Raw genomic sequence first — 21,169 nt, 5'->3', positions numbered from 1 at the left:
ATGGCATAGGGGTCTTTCACAGTGGGGCAGTATCTCACGTGTATGTGAATCTTCTGCAATTTTGTCTGACATCTGCAAACAAAGGGAAACACCTGGGGACCTTTAGAGATTTGTGTGTGTGTGTGTGTGTGTGTGTGTGTGTGTGTGTGCGCGCATGGTTTTTTGTTTTTTTTTTTTTACAGTTTAGGATTCTGGATTCTGAGCATATGTCTGGGTAAATATGCCATGTTAATTTGGCAAAGCTACAGTCAAACTTATAAATTATAAGCCTTTGTTATTACACTAATTATCCTCATATAAAGAAGATTCCTTTCCTGATTAGCGAATCTGGTTTTCCTATCTTGCAATGAAATTCTTGTGAATTTCTAGTTTAGTTGTAAATGTATAAAATGAAAAATGAGTTAAAAACTGTTTTCTAAGCCTGTGATTTAGGCAAAACTTCTTATACAAATAGCATGGAGAAAACAACTGATTAATTTTCTATAATGCCAGACTTTATCTTGGAAATCTCAATTCTGCAAACCTGATGGTACTGTCATAGTCAAGAACTTCTTTGCCATTCAGACTTCACTAAAAAAAAAATATGATACTGAGGCTAAATAAATGGAGGCTAGAGAGATGACTCAGCCATTAAGGCAATTCTTTGCAGAGCCTCATGGCCTGGGTTCGATTCCCAGTACCCGCATAAAACCAGATGCACAAAGCGAGATTAAATAAATGCTTAACTAAAGAAATGAGGTGTCATAGCACAAAGTTTTCTTCTAACTATATTTTAGCAATTCCCATCAGATGTGAAGAATATCATCTTACAAAAAACAAACTCTATCAGTACTTTTCTACATTTTGCAAATGTGAATCACACCCTTGGAAGCTGAAGTGTGAACAAAACAATGCTTTGTGTGACTGTTTACACCTTTGCCATTGAGCATTTCACTTTACATTCCCAGATTCTTCCCTTTGAAGAGTGCTTGCTGTCAAGGGTCCAGCTGCTCCCAAATGACTCATGATTCCCCAGGTCACTTTCAAATCATGGGAAAACTCCACCCAGTCATGATGGTCACATTAATCTCAATTCTTCCCTCACACAAGATCTTTTTTTTGTGATGATAGGTGTGCTTCAAGTTCAATAGATGTCATTTTCCCAAGGAAGTTTCCACTAGGGACATTCACAAGTTTAGATTGTGACAAAGCTGGTAAGGTTATGTAAATTATATGCTAAATGTTGTCTATCACTAGCATAACAGCCTGGACATTTTTATACTAGTTATCTAAAAATCTCAGCAAATCTGTTTCTCTTGCCATATGATAGGAACAGCTGTTTTCACTTTTGTGGCAATTAAGCAATTATAGGAGCCAGTCATGGTGATTGTATTAGTCACCTTTCTTGTTGCTGTGACAAAACGCCTGGCAGAAGCAACTTCAGAGAGGAAGGGTTGACTTTGGCTCCCAGTTTGAAGGGTTAAATCTATCATGTTGGCAGGAGCAAATTCAGCCCGTAGTGATGAAGGAGGGAGAGAGACAGACAATGTGCATGACAGGTTTGCATTCTCATTTTCACTCAGTACAGAGCTCCAGCCCAGGGACAGCACTGCCCACTTTTCTACCTCATTAACCACATCTAGAGAACCCCTCCCAGCCATGCCCAGAGGCTGACTTGATCTATGTAATGACACCTTTTAGATGTGCCCAAAGGCTTGTTCCCTATGTAACTCTAGGTCCTGTCAAGTTGACAGCCATATCACACAGTGGTGCACGCCTGTAAATCCTAGCACTCAGGACGATCATGAGTTTGAGGCCAGCTTGGACTACAGATTGAGATCATGTCCTCACTCCTCCTCAACAGAAAACAATTGTAGGAAAATAGACCCCACACAATCAAAAGACCTACGTTTATTCAGCTTCTCATCACTGAGACAAAATACCTGACCAAACTCAGCTTAGGGGAGAAAGGGTTTATTGCAGCTTGCAGGTCCAGGGCCCAGTATCCACCATGGCACGGAAGGCCTGGCGGCAGGATCTGGAAGCAGCTGGTCACAGTCAGTGCAGTGAGGAGGCAGAGTGAGGACGGCTGCTGTCAGCCAGCTCTCTCCCCTTTCCACAGCCCGGGACCCGGCCATAGAACAGTACTACCTCCGTCTAATCAAGATAGCCCCTCACAGACACCCAGAAAGGCTAACCCAAGCTACAACTCCCTCACGGATGATCTTAGCCCTGTCAAGTTGACAATCAACATCAACCATCACAGTCTAATAATGTCTTTAAACTGCTCCTCCTTAGTTAAGACTTGGGCAAGCATGGGGTCACACATTAGTGATTTGGGGCTGTAATTCACAGACTGTTACTTTAGAGTAACAAACACTCAATGCCATCTTCTTTTATGAGCTAACCATTGGTATCAGTATATATATTACTTTCAAAAGAATTTTTTTAGCTAAAGTGTCTAGGGAACAAGGTGATTAATGGGAGGGACGTAAAGCATGGATGAGAACATGCGTAAATACATTATATATTTGCATGAAAATGGCTTTATGTAATGCAGCATAATAAAATAAAATAAAGTAAATGCAAAAAAAGGGAGATTTTGGGGAGAAAATGAGCTCTTTGTCTTCTTTGCCTGTTGGTCTTTTGAACTTCATGCTTGCGTTGTGACTGCGTTCTCTGGCCTGACCAAAAAGATTTCTGAACCTGAAGCTTTCAAAGACCAGTAAGCCAACTTTAGCTTATATTCATTACAAATGAACTTTGAATTCAAAAATAGAAAGAAAGAAAAATCAAATGGGCAGCCCTTTTTGGTCATAAAAGTCTCTTTCTAGACTAGCAATCACACAGTCTTGCAGTTTACAGAAGATAAACTATTAAAAGGTCTTTTGCATCCAATTGCTCTCCCAGGGACCTAAGAACATGCACCTCTGGAAGTTAATGGGAATTTTTCAGCACAAATAAACACTCCATCTCCTCTTCTAATGGAGGAGAAAATCAATTTTCCTTGTGAATGAAGGACTCCTAGTTGTCTCTATTGATTAAGTAACATGTTGCTTTATTTATAAAAGCAGAGTTTTTTTTTTTTAAATGAAGTAGAAGAAGAATTCTACAGATTGATGTCACAGGGCACAGGAAGATTTCTTCCTGACCATTAAACAATGATAAGCTCATAGTCTCCCTTGTGAACCAGCATTTAATATTGTACAGATGTTGCTATGGTTTTAATCTGAAATGCCCTCCACAGGCTCTTGTTTTCAATGCTTTGTCCCTAGTTGGGGATGTTAGAAGGTTCTGGAAACTTTGGTAACAGGCAGGACCTAGCCAAAAGCATTAGGTCACTAGGTAATTAGGTCATTAGAGATATGTTACCCCTGGCCACTTCCTATGGTGTGCTCTGTTTCCAGTCTGCCACAAAGTGAGCACTTCCCACTGCTCCCCTTCCCCTCCCCCATGCCATGCTGCTCTGCAGAGCTTGAGGACACGTGACTATGGACTGAACCTGCCGAAACTGTGAGCCAAAATCCATCCTTCCTCTCCTAACTTGTTTTTGTCAGGCATTTTGGTGATAGCAATGCACAAAATAGCAAACAGAGATGTCACAAAAGTTGACTCCCAGGTATTCGGCCAAAGCTTCACTTCTTTCCTTTGTCTCTGGTTATTTGGAATGGTGAGCCCGCTGCACCCCTCATTGCTCTGCGTGTGTGAGAGGCCCCGCTCAACGGGGAAGGACAGCAGTCACAGGCATGCCGCGTGTGGCCCGTGGGTGTTTATATGGACTCTGCCTAACACGAGTCCTTTTCAGGTATTGCTAGCTTACGGCTCGTCATATAGCTCATGCTTGAATGACTGGCACCACCATGTCTGACCCTCAGTAACAAAGGTGCTTCTGGGTCCTAGTAGACAGCACAGAGCAACAGAGCTTTATTGATTAGGTTTCAATAAATCTTGTTAGCAAATAATTCCACGTGACAGATGTTTTTTATTAGCTCTGTTAATGGGCTGAGGATTCCTTATGTCAGGGGTAGTGTGGTTTGAATACTTATGATTTGTCTTATTCAGCATCAAGCAGTTTAAACTCATTCAACATTGCAAAATGTGTAAGTTATTATTATTGTTGTTGTTATAATAATAATGATTATCATTATTATTTTGAGAAAGGGTCTATACTCTGTAGCCCACACTGGCCTTGAACTCACAGTGATCCTTTTGTCTCAGCCTCCTGAGTTCTAGGATTATAGGCATGGGCTAACATGCCTATCTCAAAAATTATTATGATTATAATTTTTGGATGTCTATGTGTGTTGTGTACATGTATGTGGGCACACTTGCATGTAGAGGCTAAAGGTTTATATCAGGTGTCTTACTCTATTGCTTCTCAGCTTATCGACTGAGATAGAGTCCCTCACTTGAATCCAAGGCTCATCTGTCCAGCTAGTCTTCCAGCTTACCTAGAGATCCCCTGTTGCCTCCCAAGTGCTGAGGGCCACCATGGCCACCCAGGATTTGATGGAGCTGTTAGGGATCTGAACTCTAGTCCTATGCTTGCTTAGCAAGTGTTATATCTACTCAGCCATCTCCCCAGCCCCCAAGATTATTTTTTTTCTTTTTATTTTTAAAAAATTTTTTTGTTTATTTTTATTTATTTATTTGAGAGCTACAGACAGAAAGAGAAAGAGGCGGGGGGGGGGATGGGCACGCCAGGGCCTCCAGCCACTGCAAACAAACTCCAGATGTGTGCGCCCCCTTGTGCATCTGGCTAACGTGGGTCCTGGGGAATCGAGCCTCAAACTGGGGTCCTTAGACTTCACAGGCAAGCGCTTAACCACTAAGCCATCTCTCCAGCCCCCAAAGATTATTTTCTTAAAAAAAAATGTGCCCATTTCCAGAATGATCAGAAGGGCTGGCAAAAGATGACAAGTAAGGTCATTCTCAAGATTCACACAGTAAGGAGACTGTTCAATGGTGTTTTCAACTAACCTCCCTGTATGAGAAAAATACCCACAAAACAAATTCTTATACCTAAAACCTTGCCTAGTAAAGCATGATGATGTCTTCGATCAAATGAAATGAGAATCTCACCAGCAAGTTAGGATCTCCTTGCCGGTGGGTCAGCAGTGTCTTTATACTGACTTTAGTAAGGAAGAGAATATATATATTTTCGCCATAGCTCAAGGATTTAAACAAAAATGACAGTAAAAAGTGCTGAGCACTCCAAACACTACAGCATTTGTGATGAGCAAAGTTTGTGCCACTCATAGGCGACATCAGTTAGCTGACTATGTCTGCCTGTGACAATCTAAGCAGAGCTGCTCAGTCTGATTCAGCATTGGCCACTGAAGCTAATGTGCATTCCTTTTTCTGCCTTGACTAACATCTTGAGGCAACTCAATTGTTTTTAAACATAAATGCCAATGCTGCTGATTTTCTGAATGGTGACAGACATGAGTTGTTTTTTTTTTTTTTTGCATGTATATCAACCCATGCTGTTACGGAAAATAATACGAGTGAGAAAACATTATTTTTAGATAAGACCATTTCCTAACTGCTTCATACACTTTTGTCTACCCTGTGTCAAACATCAACATGCACAGTACTGATTTCTCCCTCTCACAGATAATTCTGACTTATCTGACTATGCTTGTCACCTGCTTTCAGCGCTGCTAAACCCGACCTTTCCCTGCCGCGTTTAGAAAGACTCGAAAATGGTCATTTCCATTAACTGGAAGAAGAGACATAGAGAGGAGTGGCCTTCAGATCGGCTGAGCAAAGCAAGTGGCCAAAAGAAGGAACAGCAGAGCCTACAAGGTGCCTGAGACAGTGGATGTGGTTCTGGGCTGTGTTCATATGTTCTTTCCAGGGGAGTGTGACGTATGTCTGGCTTTCCACTTCTCTCTCATAAAAACTGCTTCTTTACTAGGCTTCAAGGGAGTTGCATTCATGATTTGTAGGTTTTTAACACTCATTCCACATTCGAATCAGTACATGCACAAAAATATAAGGGTAGAAATGACAGTGCCCTGAGTAAGGTAGGTTTTTATGACAGTGATAGATTTAAGACCTTAGGTTCTGGAACAGTTACTTTGATTTTTGTGTGAGGTCAGCAACTTAAAAGGCTATGTAATCATTTGGGTTCTGGGATATTTTAGAATTTTAAGCCTTGAGCTCTGTGTCAAGCATACAAAAACCTCCTCCCAAGGTCTGCATTTTTAAGCTGGCATCTTATTACTGATGCTATTTACAGGGGACGTTGGCAAGTTAAAGCCATTCAGTTATCTGCAACTAACGTTGCATAGTCAAGAATTAATGACTATTAGCAAAACTTGCTTTCCATAAGACAAAATTATGCAAATGGGACATCTAAAATGCCCAAGTCCAGTCACTAAAACGAAAGGTGCAAACTTCACTGTTTTGGGGAACTTTCCAGAAGTAGACTGGGAGAGCCACACACATTCTAAAACTCGAGCATACTCTTTTTCTCTGAAGAGCTACTGGTCTTGGGCCTGCTCCAGAAATGAGTGCATACCAGGGGCTCACATATAGTGGATTACTCTACTGTCACATGAGTCATTTTTAATTTTTATTTATTTTTTTATTTGAGAGAGAGAGAGAGAGAGAGAGAGAGAGAGAGAGAATGGCCTCTAGCCACTGCAAACGAACTCCAGATGCATGCACTCCCTTGTGCATCTTGCTTACATGGGTCCTGGGGAGTCGAACCTGGGTCCTTTGGCTTTGCAGGAAAACATCTTAACTGCTAAGCCATCTTTCCAGCCCCTGTTGCATGAGTTTTAAGGGATGAGGTGCCTGACCTTCTGCTCCCCTGCCAGCTATTTCTCTCCCCAGACAGCTGTAGCTACAAACAGGCTACGAGACAGCTCTGACAAATGGAGCCCCGCCAGCTCCCCCTGGGTTTCTGCTCCCAGTCCACATGCGGGCATGCTGGAGCACACGAGGGAGCCGTGAGTGACTGTGGGGCCAGGCCTGCTCTTGCTCCCTGCCGGCTGGCCGGGTGGCCATGTTCCCATGATCTGTAGGGCCAGAGGAGGTTGGTCTTAGTTCACATTCCACCCTGTCAGGGTATCCACAAAAGTAACTAATATTTACAGCAAGGTTTTAAGCCGGCAAATGAAAAAGTGTCTTCAGAGTAAGTACATTAGACACTGGAGTCTACTGGATGTGTGGTTTTCCAACCACTTCTTACAGGACTCCAGAAATCTCTTAAGTAAATGGACTTGCACTTATCAAAAGCCTGAATTCCAATCCCAAGCGAAGGTCATAAGAAAGTAACAAAGAACAGAACATTACAGGCTACAGTGTCTATGACTGGAAAATGCCTCACTCAACAGATCTGGTAATCTGTGATGGACCCCTCAGCCATGTTCAGGTTTTCCAGTTAACACTTCTCATACTCAGGCAGAAGTGGATTTGTAGCAAGCCAAACAGCTATTTTCTCGAGTGCCCATGAGTTTTCACTTCTTTACAGGAAAAAAGTGCATAAGCATGCAGGATAGGCAAGAAGTGCCCACTGGTCAATAATGGAGACAAGTCACTACGTTCTGACTGGAGTTGAGCCAGTGTCCCAAGAAGAAACTCAGATCTGGCACTGTAAACCAAATAAAGGCGTCTACTAAAACTCTGACCACCTCGGAATCCTGCTAAGCATGTGGGAGCCCCAAATAAAGGGAGTCTTCCCATTCACATGTTCAAATTAAGCTGAAGGGCCTACAAGTTAGAACAGGGGTCAGTGAAATGAAGCCCACGGCTCAAACAAACCATTGTCTTGGCCAGGTACAGCCCACCAACTAAGAATGGCTTTTACATTTTTGAGTGCAGAAGAAGTCAGAAGAGGAGGTCGTGAACAAAAAGTTGATGATACGTGAACACTTAAATAGTATTCAGATTTCCGTGTCCCTAAATAAAGCTTTAATGAAATACGGCTATTGTGGTTTGGATGTGAAATGCCTCCACAGACACACATGTTTGACCACTTGGTCCCCAGCGGGTGGCGCTGTTGGGAAGGTCCCCTAACTTTCAGGAGGTGGAGCTTTTATTTGGAGGATGTGACTCTCTGGGGGCAGGCCTGGTCCCACTTTCTGGTCTCTCTCTTCCTCAGTCTCGATGCCATGTGACCAGCTCTGCTTCTTGCTCCTCCTGTCACCAGAGTGAACACGCTCCTTCCTTAAGTGGCTTCTTGTCAGGTATTTTGTCACAGCGATGAGTAGAGAACTCACACAAGCGTGCTCATCAGTTGACCTATCACCCGAACTTCCTTTAATGCAGTAGAGACTATGTGACCTGGGAAGCCCAAAATTTTTGGCCATTTACAGAAAAAAAAAAAATTGCTAACCAGTGTTTTAGATTTTAAAAGTAGTTGTTCCTTTTGCTGAGGACACATACCTCAGATTTGATTAGGGTGCACTGGTAGATTAAATCCCTCAAAGATAGCTATTTATGTTTTTTTAAAAAATATTTTACTTATTTATTTGAAAGAGAGAGAGAGAGAGAGACAGAATGTGTGTGTGTGCCAGGGCCTCCTGCCACTCTGTGCATCTGGTTTTATGTGGGTACTGGTGAATTGAACCCAGGCCATCAGGCTTTGAAAGCAAGCACTGAGCCATCTCCCTAGCCCCTATGTTTCTTTTGTTAAATATAAATAAATAAATAAATAAATATATACATACATATATATATATATATTATTTGAGAGAGAGAGAAAGAGGCAGAGAAAGAGAGAGAGAGAGAGGGAGGAAGGGAGAGAGAGAGAATGGGGGCTCCAAGGGCTCCAGTCACTGCAAACGAACTCCAGACTCATGTGCCACCTCACATTGTGCATCTGTCTGCCTTTAAATGGGTACTGGGGAATTGAACCTGTGTCCTTTGGCTTTGCAGGCAAGCGCCTTAACTGCAAAGCTATCTCCCCAGCCCTAAGTTTCTTTTTATGTTTTTATTTTTTGAGGTAGGGTATCGCTGTAGCCCAGGCTGACCTGAATTCACTATGTAGTATCAGGGTGGTCTCAAACTCATGGCAATCCTCCTACCTTGCTGCCTCCCGAGTGCTGGGATTAAAGGCATGCGCCACCACACTTGGCTCCTATGTTTCTTTTTGATACTAATTTTCTCCACTTTTCCTGATGGACTGGAGCCATGTATCCTTTTCTTTCCCCACTGCTGGGGGCAGAACTCAAAGCCTCCTGTATACTGGGCAAGCCCTCCACAGCTGTATACCCCATGTGCCTGGCATCTCTGTAGACTCGGATCCTAAAGAGTTGGCTATCCTGAGTATATCTCAGTGGAGGCTGATAAGACAGAACACCTGGAATATGACTGTCTTTAAACAGTTAGCCCTGTTGGGGGTTGGCTATAATCCTCTGCTCTGGGAGTGCTCGGTGAGGGGCATGAGACACAGGGCTCATTCAGCCATCCTGTTCAATGGGCGGTGCTTAACGTGGGAGTGGCAGGATTGAAGTTTACTGTTTCTTCTTTTCTAAATTCTTTTGTCTTCCCCGTATGGAGTGTATGCATATGTGTGTTCGTGCAAGTGTGCACGCTGGAGGTTGACGGTGAGGGGCTTCCTCAGTTGTTCTCCACCTAGTGTTTTGAGACAAGGTCTCTTGCTGAATCTAGAGCTCACTGACTCAGCTAAACTAGCCACTGAGGCCAAGGGCTTGCCTGGCGCCATGTCCCTCGTGCTAGGATTGCAGGCGTGCGTCACCCCAGCAAGCATTTGTGCATGGGTTCTGGGGACCCACTCTTAGGTCCTTATGCTCGCACAGCAAGCACTTTACCTATGGGACTTTCTTCCCAGTCCTCAAGTTTGAATTTTTTGTTTTGTTTTTTTGAGGCAGAGTCTCGCTCTAGCTCAGGCTGACCTGGAATTCACTATGTAGTAGTCTCAGGGTGGCCTTAGACTCTCAGCGATCCTCCTTCCTCTGCCTCCCGAGTGCTGGGATTAAAGGCGTGCGCCACCATGCCTGGCTCAAGTTTGAAATTTTGTAGAATTATTAAGCTGTTCTGAAGAATTCAGTCTATGTTTTTTCAACATGGCATCTTTTGCAGAAAGGCAGGAATTCCCCTGTTGTAACACTTCCCTGAAACCAGACAGTGACCTTTATTTCCCCTTGTAGGCCAGGGACTAAACTGAGAGGAAAAAAGATGCCCGGATACTTGTTAGGCTGTCACGTGTCTGCAGTCAGACCTCCCACAGAAGCGACTTTACACTCCACACAGACACTTGACCAACCTATCAAACCTGAGGACAATGGTGTCACTGAACTCAGAGCTCAACTTTTCAGTGACACAGAGGACAGCATTTACTATAAAATGGTATCTGCACTTCCGTTGTCCTTTCTCTGCCAGAGCTGCCTGTTTCAGTTGACAGATAGGTAGCCGGATCACATCAATTCATACAGCATCCTACAGCGGGCAGGTCAGGCTGTTTGTTTTATTTATTTATTTTTTAAATTTTTGTCGTTTATTTTAATTATTTATTTGACAGCGACAGAGAGAGAAAGAGGCAGATAGAGAGACAGAGAGAGATAATGGGTACGCCAGGGCCTCCAGCCACTGCAAACAAACTCCAGATGCATGTGCCCCCTTGTGCATCTGACAAACGTGGGTCCTGGGGTATTGAGTCTCGAACCAGGGTCCTTAGGCTTCACAGGCAAGTGCTTAACTGCTAAGCCATCTATCCAGCCCCAGGCTGTTTCTTTTAATAAGAAAGCAACGGAATATGTTTTAAGAACCCCCACCCCCCACACAAAAGCAACTTTTGTAAACTTACCTAGAAAAATCTCCTTTTGCCTCCTGTAGAAGAAAAAAATAACATCAGTAAAATACAAATACATTGTAAAAATGTTAAAATACATTATAGAGTCATGAAAGCTCCTCTGATAATAAGGGAAGGTCAGCTTTTACTGCTAATCACCATTTGTTATAGGAATGCAATTAAGAGAGACCGTTAAGCCAGGCATTGTGGGGCGCATCTGTAATCACAGTACTTGGGGTTGCGGCAGAAGAATTGTGAGTTTTAGGTTGGTTTCAGTACATAGGAAGACCCTGTCTTAAATATATATATCAGTTATCTGAAGATGAGACACAAAATTAAACTTTAGAAAGTTATATAATACAATGAGTTTTCACCTCTCGGCCGTAGTCTAAACTTATCTAAGTTTAAAGTTTCTAAATCTGAACATGTGTCTAGATCTCTGTTTGTCCTTACCTCCCTCCCTCTCCTTTATTTTATTTTATTTTTAAACTTGTTTTTTTCCCTCTCTTTATTTCTTTTTTGAAATTCTATTTATTTATTTATTTATTTATTTATTTATTTATTTATTTATTTGTGAGACAGAAAGAGGGAGGGAGGGAGAGAGGGAGGGAGAGAGAGAGAGAGAGAGAGAGAGAATGGGCACACCAAGGCCTCCAGCCACTGAAAATGAACTACAGATGCACATGCCCCCTTGTGTATCTGGCTTATGTGGGTCCTGGAGAATCAAACCAGGATCCTTTGGCTTTGTAGGCAAACACCTTAACTGCTAAGCCGTCTCTCCAGCTCCATTTTATTCTATTTTATTATTATCTTCGGTTTTTCAAGGAAGGTTCTCACTCTGGTTCAGGCTGACATGGAATTCACTATGCAGTCTCAGGGTGGCCTCAAACTCATGGCGATCCTCCTACCTCTGCCTCCCAAGTGCTGGGATTAAAGGCGTGCGCCACACGCCAGGCCCCATTTTATTTTTTAAAAATATGTTATTTATTCATGAGAGATAGAGAGCAAGAGAGAAAAAGAGAGAGAGAATGTTGTCTACGCCATACCACCCTGAAAGCGCCCGATCTCGCCTGATCTCGGAAGCTAAGCAGGGTCGGGCCTGGTTGGTACTTGAATGGGAGAGAGAGAATGTTATACCAGAGCCTCCTGCCTCTGCAAACGAATTCCAGACACCTGTGGCCCTTTGGGCATCTGGTTTTACATGGGTACTGGGGAATTGAACCCAGGCTGTCAAGCTTTGCAAGTAAGAACCTTTAAGTGCTAAGTTGTCTCTCCAGCCCATCTTTCCTTTATTTTCTTTTGCTGGCGGGATCCCATTCTGTTGACCAGACCGATCTTGAACTTCTGCCCTCAATCTGCCCCCCTACCTTAATCTCCTGAGTAGCCGGCACTATGCGCTCATGCCCCGATGACAAGATAGAACTGTCTATTTTGTATGTCACTTTTTCAGTGTAGAGCAACTTACCTGTAAAATATAGGAAGCTAATTCGAATACCACTTCACTGTCCACATCAATAAGCTCCTGAAAGGGAAAGCCAACAAGCAAGATGAGTCTGCTATGTTACTCACTTGTTTGTAGTTAATTGCTTAATTATTTTTAAAAAATGTTTTTGACAGGGTGCCACTGTGAAGCCCAGGCTAGCCTTGAACTCATGGTACCCCCACCTCTGCTTTCCCAGTGTTGTGATTACAGTGTGCAGCACCACGGCTTTTTCAAGTTGGGTCCTTTAACGAAGTCTTATTCACAGTAGTTCTATTAAAGGAGACTTGATCAGGCTGGAGAGATGGCTTAGTGGTTAAGACATTTGCCTGCAAAGCCAAAGGATCCCAGTTTGATTCTCCAGGACCCAATAAGCCAGATGCACAAGGGAGCATGTGCATCTGGAGTTCATTTGCAGTGGCTGGAGGCCCTGGAGCACCCATTTGCTCTCTCTCTCTCTCTCTCAAATAAATAAATAAATAAAATATATTTAAAAAAAAAAACAGACTTTATCCTGTTTTCTGAGGACCTTCTTGGAATCGCAAATACTTTTAAGATGTCTTTGGTCCCTGAGGCCCCTGCTCTGAGTTACTGCGTTCCCAACATTCCCTGACATCTTTTCACAGCTCTTTGCCACAGTGGACCTAGCTTGCATGCCATCTCTAAGGCTTCAACTTCCAGTCTCAGTGAGGGTGCAAGACAGCTTGTTACAAACCTGCTCATCTTAATAGTCACTGGAATATGGTTGCTCAATCACTAATCACATTCTCTTTGTGAATTCTGCTTTAGAACCCATTGCAAGGCTTTGTTGAAAGAAATGTTATAATGGGATTATAGCTCCTTAAGTTTAAATTGAATTAAATAAAATTAAAAATCTAAGTACTCAGTTGTATTAGCAATATTAGCTGAATGTAGCTAGTAGCTGTTAGTACATATATAAAACATTTGTATACTTGCAAAATGTTTTATTGGTTAGTGTTAATATGGATTGAATTTAAGCATGCTATTCCTCTTTTTGTCTTTGTCCCAAATACTTAACTGTGATCAAGGGACATAGTCTTAGAAGAGACCAAACTTCTTCTTGGTTCTTTAACAAAATCTAATATATATATATACATATATATATTTATACATAGTTATATGTTATATGCTGGGTAATGACATTTGGATCAATGACAGACTCCAGTATTCTCATAAGATTACATCACCTAGCAACGTCACAACTATCGTAGTTGATGTAAGTATATGCCATGATGTACGCACAGTAACAAAATCCCTCAACAACACTTCTATCCAAATATATCCCCGCCATTAAGTAACACATGCATGCTCCAATCTTTTTAAAAGAAACTTCAACTACATGTGTTTAAGCAAACAAAAGCTACATGCGTTTAAACAGGGCCTCACTCTGTAGCTCAGGCTAGCCTTGAACTTGTGGCAATCTTCCTGCTCAAGCCCCCCACCCCCAAGTGCCCCCACACTGGGCTCATCTTCATTTTTCTTTCAAGAATATCCTTTGAAGCTGGGTGTGGTGGCGCACGCCTTTAATCCCAGCACTTGGGAGGCAGAGGTAGGAGGATTGCTGTGAGTTCAAGGCCACCCTGAGAATACATAGTGAAGCCTGGGCTAGAGTGGGAACTTACCTCAAAAAAAAAAAAAAAAAGAAAGAAAAGAAAAGAAAAGAAAAAAAAGAATATCCTTTGATCATACAGTGAATGAATAGATGTGAAATCCACTAAGAGAAATTTTGAAACTGGCTAGCCAAGCACCATGCTTTTATTGAGAATAGAAATCCCCCAAACATAATAGGACTTGCTTTATTGACAGTTGTGGCTCTACAGCTTCTTGTCCAGTCCATGACCTGGCTTAGGACTTGCCTTCTGCTAGGTCAGTAAGTACTCATTCTTAGCTAACACATTCTCAAAATAATATTTATAATTGAAGCTAGCTTAAAAGAGTTACTTTTAGTTAAGCATTACTTGAACTATAAACAAAACTCAGAAGAACTTTCTAATTATTTTGTGGGAGTCCAAAATTGGCCTGTGTAATTCACACAATCCTATATCATTTGAAAGAGGGATGTCCTTAAGGTCTTACAGACCTAGGAATTTCAAAGATGGTTAATAATCTTTGGTACTGAGTCACCTCTGAAGTGTGACCCAAAGACCTAACAAGCATGTGCAAGGCTAGGGGAAAACAATTCTCTATGCCTAAAGAGTTTATGGCCTCTGTAACTCATCGAGACTGCCAGTGCCGGGATGTGGAAGAATGTTTGGAATTGCAGTTGTGGGATTACCAGCTCCCATCAGAATGTAAATCATTTAACAGTGTACAAATGATTTAACAGAAACTCTGTCCAGGGTTTCCACCATAAATCATTTCTACTCTCACTGTCTATTTCCTTTCCCAACAATCAACTTCCTAACGAGCTCCCAGGGCTTGCTAGCATATTGGTTTGTGTGTGTGTGTGTGTGTGTGTGTGCATGTGCGCACACACAGACATGCATAAGCATGCACACACACATGTACACACTTCAGCAAACCTTTGCATCAACAGCACAGTTAATGGAGGTTAATGGTTCACATCCGCTGGGGGCTTATCACATGTGCAACTCAAAACCAACCATCAGCAAACAGCAAACAGTGTGAGCACGCGAGACGCAAGTAGAGGGAGGCAGGGGTGGGGGAGGGGGAGAGAGCTTTCATTTTACACAACACATGATGCAGTTCCAGGAGGTTCTGTCCATGAATATTAACTGTGATATTCTATTACCCTCAGTAGAGCTTCCAGCAAGACACTATTAAATGTCTAACCTGGTTTATGCACGCTCTCCCTGCCAAGAGGTATCCTTGGGGAAAGCGGGTGTTTGAGGACTGGCACCTTTAACAAGGGGGAGTTTTTACCCTCCTTGACTTAGGCCATCTCCCACTGAAGATGTTACACACAGTAAGTCAAAATAGCCCAGCAAGAGAGCACAGGAACACAGAGAGAAATGCCCCAGCCGCTGCACACTCATGCAACAGCAGGTGGATAAAGGTTTCCCTGAGACTTCTTACCCTCCCCATGTAATAGCTATTGAGTGTGAGGGTCATCTCACTGGAGAATGTCCTCAGGGGAGCTGGCCTAGGGTGCGTGTAGAGAAGCCAAATGAGGAGTGGTGTGAAGACATATTCTAATTGTGAAGAAGAGACTTTCTCAGTCTGCCCGTCTTTGTTCAATTCCTTGAGGTACTTGAGGTAGTGCCTTTTCTGTCTGTGTGTGGTGTGCATGCCTGCGTGTCTGCACGTTTGGATATGTGTGGATGCACGTGTGTGCGCACATGTGTGTGTGTGGAGGCTTGAGGCTGATGATAGCTGTCTTCCTCAGTCTCTCCTCAGGCTCTGTCACTGAACCTGAAAGCCAGCGACTCAGCTAGGCTGGCAGCCAGCAAGCCCTGGGGAACCCTCCTGTCTCCATCTTCCCAGCGCTGGGCTGACAGGTGTAGATCACCTGGCCTGGATTTTATGTGGGTGCTGGGGGTCCGACCTCAGGTCCTCATGCTTGTGTGACAAGCACTTTACCCACTGAGCTAGCTCCCCAAACCCTTGTCGTATTGATTTATTATTACTTAATTGCAATTGCCATCATTAAGATTTCACTGAAATGGAACAAAGCCTTAGATTGTTTTTCCGCTCACTTCCCAAATTTCCCCTGAAAGCTGAGTTCCCTGGGGTGAACGGAAGTTCCTAGGGATCTCCTAACACATACCATTAAAAAGGCCACTCTACCTTTTCCTCCGCTGACTTCCCTGGGCAAGCCGAAGGTTTTCTTCCCCCCTGTGCTTCTGCTGAAGCAGAGACAACAAAAGGTGTGTGCAAACCCCCCATTCTCTCAGGCTAGGGATCACCCTTGTCAGGAAGGTGGGAGGTAAGAAGCAGGAGGCTCTTCAAGGGAGATCTATGGGTGGCTTCCAGCTGGCCATCTACAGAAGCTGGTGGTGTGACATTCCTGTGGGCTTTTCCAATCTACAGCCCTGTGTTAAAGCCCCAGAGCTGTGAGAGACATTGGGGAGGGGGTTCTGCAAGGGTTAGAAGCTAGAGTCTTGCCTGGAAATCTAGTGTGCTGGAAGGAGTGTGACAATTTTATCTCGAGACTCACCAGGAAGAGGGAGACGCCGGCAGAGCACGCTTTTGGCTAATGGGGGCCATGTGGCATACAACTTGCACCCCAGTTGTCCTCACTCTTTGGGAAATGAAATCAGACTGTTGGTCCTGGATATCTGCAGATATGCGTGTGCCTGTATCAGTGTGCTTTCAGCGGGCGTGGAAAGGATGGTTCACTTTCTGCTGCTCAACAAAACTTGATAAGGCCTTCTTCAGAAACTTAATGGTTGATAGTAAGATTTCCTTTAATCCCAGCACTTGGGAGGCAGAGGTAGGAGGATTGCCATGAGTTCGAGGCCACCCTGAGACTACATAGTGAATTCCAGGTCAGCCTGGACCAGAATGAGACCCCACATAGAAAAACTAAAAAAAAAAAGATCTCCATCTGAGGGTTTGCATGTGCTCCAAACCTCCCCGCGGGAACCTTGTGCGGAAGGGCCCTCTCCTATTGCCCTGAGTGCTGGAGGGATTTGCTGATATTCTTCTCATTTCTCCAAGAATCTCAATGGAAAGCATTCCTCTCTGGTCAGGAGTGATAGGAGCTCCACCTTTCACAGAAATGAATGGGACACTTAGGACTCTGTCTAGCAACCACGGAGTTTGAGGCTGACCTCAGCATGGTCCACGGAGTGCCCGTTGCAGGGCTTTTGCAATGAATCCTCACTGTCCACCGCCTCTACTGCTCTGCTTCTGCATGAGCACGTGTTTGTATGTGTGTGGGTGTGCGCATGCATGTGGATGCGTGTGCACATATTTGAACATGTTCGTGGAAGCCAGAGGTTGACATGAGTATCTTTCCCTATCATTCGTCTACATTATTATTATTTTGCATAGACATGTGTGTAGAGTATTGTGTGCCGTGGTGTGGTATATGCATGTGTATGTGTGTGCAAATGTGCCTCATGTGCGTGCCTGTAGAGGCTAGAAAACATCTGGCATCCTCTTACTGCCTGCGTATTTCTTTGAGATGAACTGCTGTCCCTCTTTTTCCCAGTGACTCTCTAGTCTACATCCTTGAATATGGGGTTACAGATGTGCATGGCCACTCTCGCTGTTTTACATGGGTTCTGGGGAGTCTGACTTGGCAATCTCAAGCCCAAGAGGCCCTCATGCTTAAGCAGCAAATGCCCCTAACTGCTGAGACATCTCTTTAGCCCTTATTTTTGTTTACTTGTAATGGGCCTCTCATTGAACCTGGAACTCACTGATTCGGCTAGACTAGCTAACCAGCAAGACCCCCAGAATCCTCCTGTCTCTGCCTCCCCAGCACGGGGATTACAGGTACGTATCACCATGTCTGCCATTTTCACATGGGTGCTGGGGATCGAACTCATGGCTTCCTGTTTGCACAGCGTGTTCTCCAGCTTCCCACCTTTATTCTTGCCCACAAAATGGCAGCGGATTAGCATGGTGGGGCTCCTTTGAAAGCTACTCCTGATCTCCCTGTAAGTTAGGTCTAGCTCTGAAACCCCAACAGTCAGGGCCATCTGACAGCATTGAGCCTCCTTGAGTTTCATTTTCCTTGTCAGCCAAATGTGAAGAGCAACTTATTTTTTCACTTATTTTACTGCAGTTTGTGAGATAGCAATGTAGAGGCCATTTGGGAATTGAAAACACACTAGAAATGCCATTGCTATTTTATTTACTTCTGCTCACTTAGTATCTATAGATAATTTGAGCTACACGGTGTTGTTTGCTCTTTGTCCTAGTTTAGTAAGATTTTTCTTTCAAAGAAGGCAAGGAAGTGTTGCATATATATGTCTGTGAGTGCATATATCAGTCACAATGTGTGTGGCACTTATAATTTACAACCACGGTGATTTGTAATGGTAATGTAATTTTATGTCACCATGACTTATTATGGGGTGCTTAAATTTAACATTATTTCTGGATCTGTTTGAAGGGTGTTTGGGATGACATTAGCATTTTAATCACCGGATTTAGTACATATCCCTCCTCAGTGAAAGTGGCCATTATCCAATCCCTTACAAGCCTGAATAGAACAAAATGTGGAGTAAATGAAGCTCATCCATGTTTATTCTTCACTTCTGGAGAGTGGGAGTTAAGACAGGGTCTTGTTAGGGAGCCCAGGCTGGCCTGGAATGCACTACGTAGCCTGGGATGGCCTTGAACTCATGAACTCAGCCTCCCAAGTACAGGGATTATAAGCATGCCTCACCATACCCCAATTCGAGGCTCAATTTGAGCTGGCTCCTCCCCCCTCCTGTTCTCCTGCCCGAGCGCTGAGCGATACATAGCAGCTTTCCTGGTTCTCAGGCCTCGGCTTGGACTGAGTTGTTCTTCAAGCTTTCCTGGGCCTCCAGCTTATCGGTAGACCTCCTAGCTTCCACTCATGTGGGCCACCTCCACATCACAAATGTCTTTCTGTTTCTTTCTTTCTTTATTTATTTGAGAGTGACAGGGAGAGAGAGAGAGAGAAAGAGAGAGAGAATGGGCACACCAGGGCCTCCAGCCACTGCAAACAAACTCCAGACATGTGCGCCCCCTTGTGCATCTGGCTAACGTGGGTCCTGGGGAATCAAGCCTCGAACTGGGGTCCTTAGGCTTCACAGGCAAGTGCTTAACCACTAAGCCTCCTCTCTAGCCCATCTTTCTATGTTTCTACATACATTTTATTGTGCTTGTTTCCGTGGAGAACGCAAATTTGGCATCTGTCCTCAAACTGGGTCAGATGTCCATAGTTAGCTCTCCAGGCTGTTTACTTTCTGTGGCTATCTGGTTGTCACGCCTCATTGCACAACTCATAATGACTCCACGGAGTTGCCCCTGGGTACAGGATAAGACCTCTGCAAGCTCGCACAGTTCTTCTGTGTCAGCCCTTTGCTAGGTTTCATCAGTCAAGTCACGTCATGTTTGTCTCATGATCCACAGGGGTGCCCGCCATCCACGTTGCTCCAGGACTGCAGTGCAGAGGGTCTGGAGCGGCTCATGATGGTCGCTCTAAACAGCCTACCTTAGGGTTCCGCAGAAGCATTCCTTTAGGAGCCTAAGCACAGCAAGATGACAGGTCTATGGGAGTTTGTTTTTAGAAAACTGAAAAGGGAAGTCCTTCCTTGTCCTTTCTTCTCTATATCTTACAAGCACATCTATTAAATCTATATCAAGCTGAGAGAGAAAGACCAGGCCAGGTAAGACTGAGGCCAACATTTATGTTGTTTTCTTTGTCTCGTGGGACTGGATTCGGGACTTTGTTTCTCCTACCTACAGATGACAGGATATCATTGGTTCATTAGTGAAACTCTTCAAACATCTTTAGTGAAGCTCATTTATTTACTTTTTCTATTTTTACAATGGACCTTTAAAAATATTTTATCTACTTATAAATTTATTTATTTGAAAGCAGAGAGAGTGATAGAAGAGAAAAAGACAGAAAGAATGGGAATGCCAGGGTCTCCAGCCACTGCAAAGGAACTCCAGACTCATGTGCCACTTTGTGCATCTGGCCTTATGTAGGTTCTGTGGAATCAAACTCAGGTGGTTAGGCTCTGCAGGCAAGCACCTTTCACTGCTGAGCCATCTCCCCGCCCCCAAGAGTATTTGTTTGAGCAAGAAAGATAGCATTTAGTCCTAAGTGAGAAGTGAGGGCCAAGGGTAATTACTTAAACTCTACTAGCATGGGAAGCTCTGAGGCCAATGTAGATATTTCAAAAAGGAAATCTGAGCAAGACCCTTCACCACACAGAAAAGTGGCTTTTCTCTTTGGGTATTTTGAGAGGTTTCATACAGCCTCCACTAGCCTCAAATTTACTAATAGGCGAGAAGGCCCTTGAACTCATGATCCTCCTGCCTCCACCTCCCACGGTTTGGAATTGCAGGCATGAGGCAACACCGTGCTCGGCTCAGGCTTTTCCTTTTTGGTCACGAACTGCGCACGCATCAGCCTTGGTGGGGGAGGGAGGTCATCACGAGGAAACAGCTTTCTGAGCGCCAGTGGCGTGCTTAGCGCAATGACAGGTCTGGGCAGTGGTCATCGCTCAGGAAGATGAGTATGCCACTGTTCCCGAAGTCCATCCTCAGACAGTGACCAGGGGGTGGGTTTCTCTGGTTTCCACTGTTGCGCAAGCCAAGCACTGGTTGACCAACCATGATTTAACTGTGATGAGTACAAAGAACAGAAACTGAGACAGGCAAAGCATGAGACTCATGACAGCACACCTGATGTAGACCAGCAACTTAGGTCACCAAACCTATATCAGACAAGTACTGGGGGACAAGAGAGATGGCTAAGCAGTTGGGGATGCTTGCTTGCAGAGCCTAGTGGCCCAGGGTTCAAGTCGTTACTGCTTATGTGGAGCCAGATGCCCGAAGTGGCACATGTATCTGGAATTTGCAGTGGTGAGGGGCCCTGGTATGCCCATTCTCCTTTTCTCTCTTTCCTTGAAAATAGATAAAATTTAAAAAAAAAAACTTTTATTAGAGAGAGAGAGGGAGAGAGAGAGAATGGGCATGCCAGGGCCTCCAGCCACTGCAAACAAACTCCAGATGCATGTGCCACCTGTGCATCTGGCTTATATGGGTTCAGGGGAAATCGAACCTAGGTTCTAGGTCCTTTGGCTTTGCAGGCAAATGTCTTAACTGCTAAACCATCCCTCCAGACCAATGAAAATACTTTTTTTTTTTTTTTTAAATAAGAACTGTATTACTCCTTTACATTGTTGAATGGAAATAGAAGGTCTTCAGATGTACTGAGAGTTTTATGTGTGAGGAATATTTGAGGCTGGACCTAAAACTTCTACTTTTCCCTTATACCTTTATAGTCTGTAATTTATGGGATCTTTGTC

The 21,169-nt window shown here is 43.8% G+C and overlaps 1 protein-coding gene across 5 annotated transcripts in view; it reads right to left on the bottom strand.

The window, feature by feature from the left end:
- Positions 1 to 21,169, bottom strand: part of Frmd4a (FERM domain containing 4A) — a 705,918-nt gene that overhangs the window by 110,236 nt on the left and 574,513 nt on the right. For all 5 annotated transcript variants that reach the window (XM_045135267.1, XM_045135268.1, XM_045135271.1 and 2 more), the window contains 2 exons: positions 12,210 to 12,266; positions 10,760 to 10,782 (listed from right to left, as the gene is read on the bottom strand). In XM_045135267.1, the coding sequence (XP_044991202.1) occupies positions 10,760 to 10,782; positions 12,210 to 12,266 (80 nt within the window). The remainder of the gene's footprint in view (positions 1 to 10,759; positions 10,783 to 12,209; positions 12,267 to 21,169) is intronic.

Source organism: Jaculus jaculus, chromosome 15 (assembly GCF_020740685.1).
Source record: "Jaculus jaculus isolate mJacJac1 chromosome 15, mJacJac1.mat.Y.cur, whole genome shotgun sequence".
NCBI classification, from domain to species: Eukaryota; Metazoa; Chordata; class Mammalia; order Rodentia; family Dipodidae; genus Jaculus; species Jaculus jaculus.
Note: the sequence above shows the minus strand (reverse complement) of the source record. Positions and strands in the feature narration are given on the sequence as shown.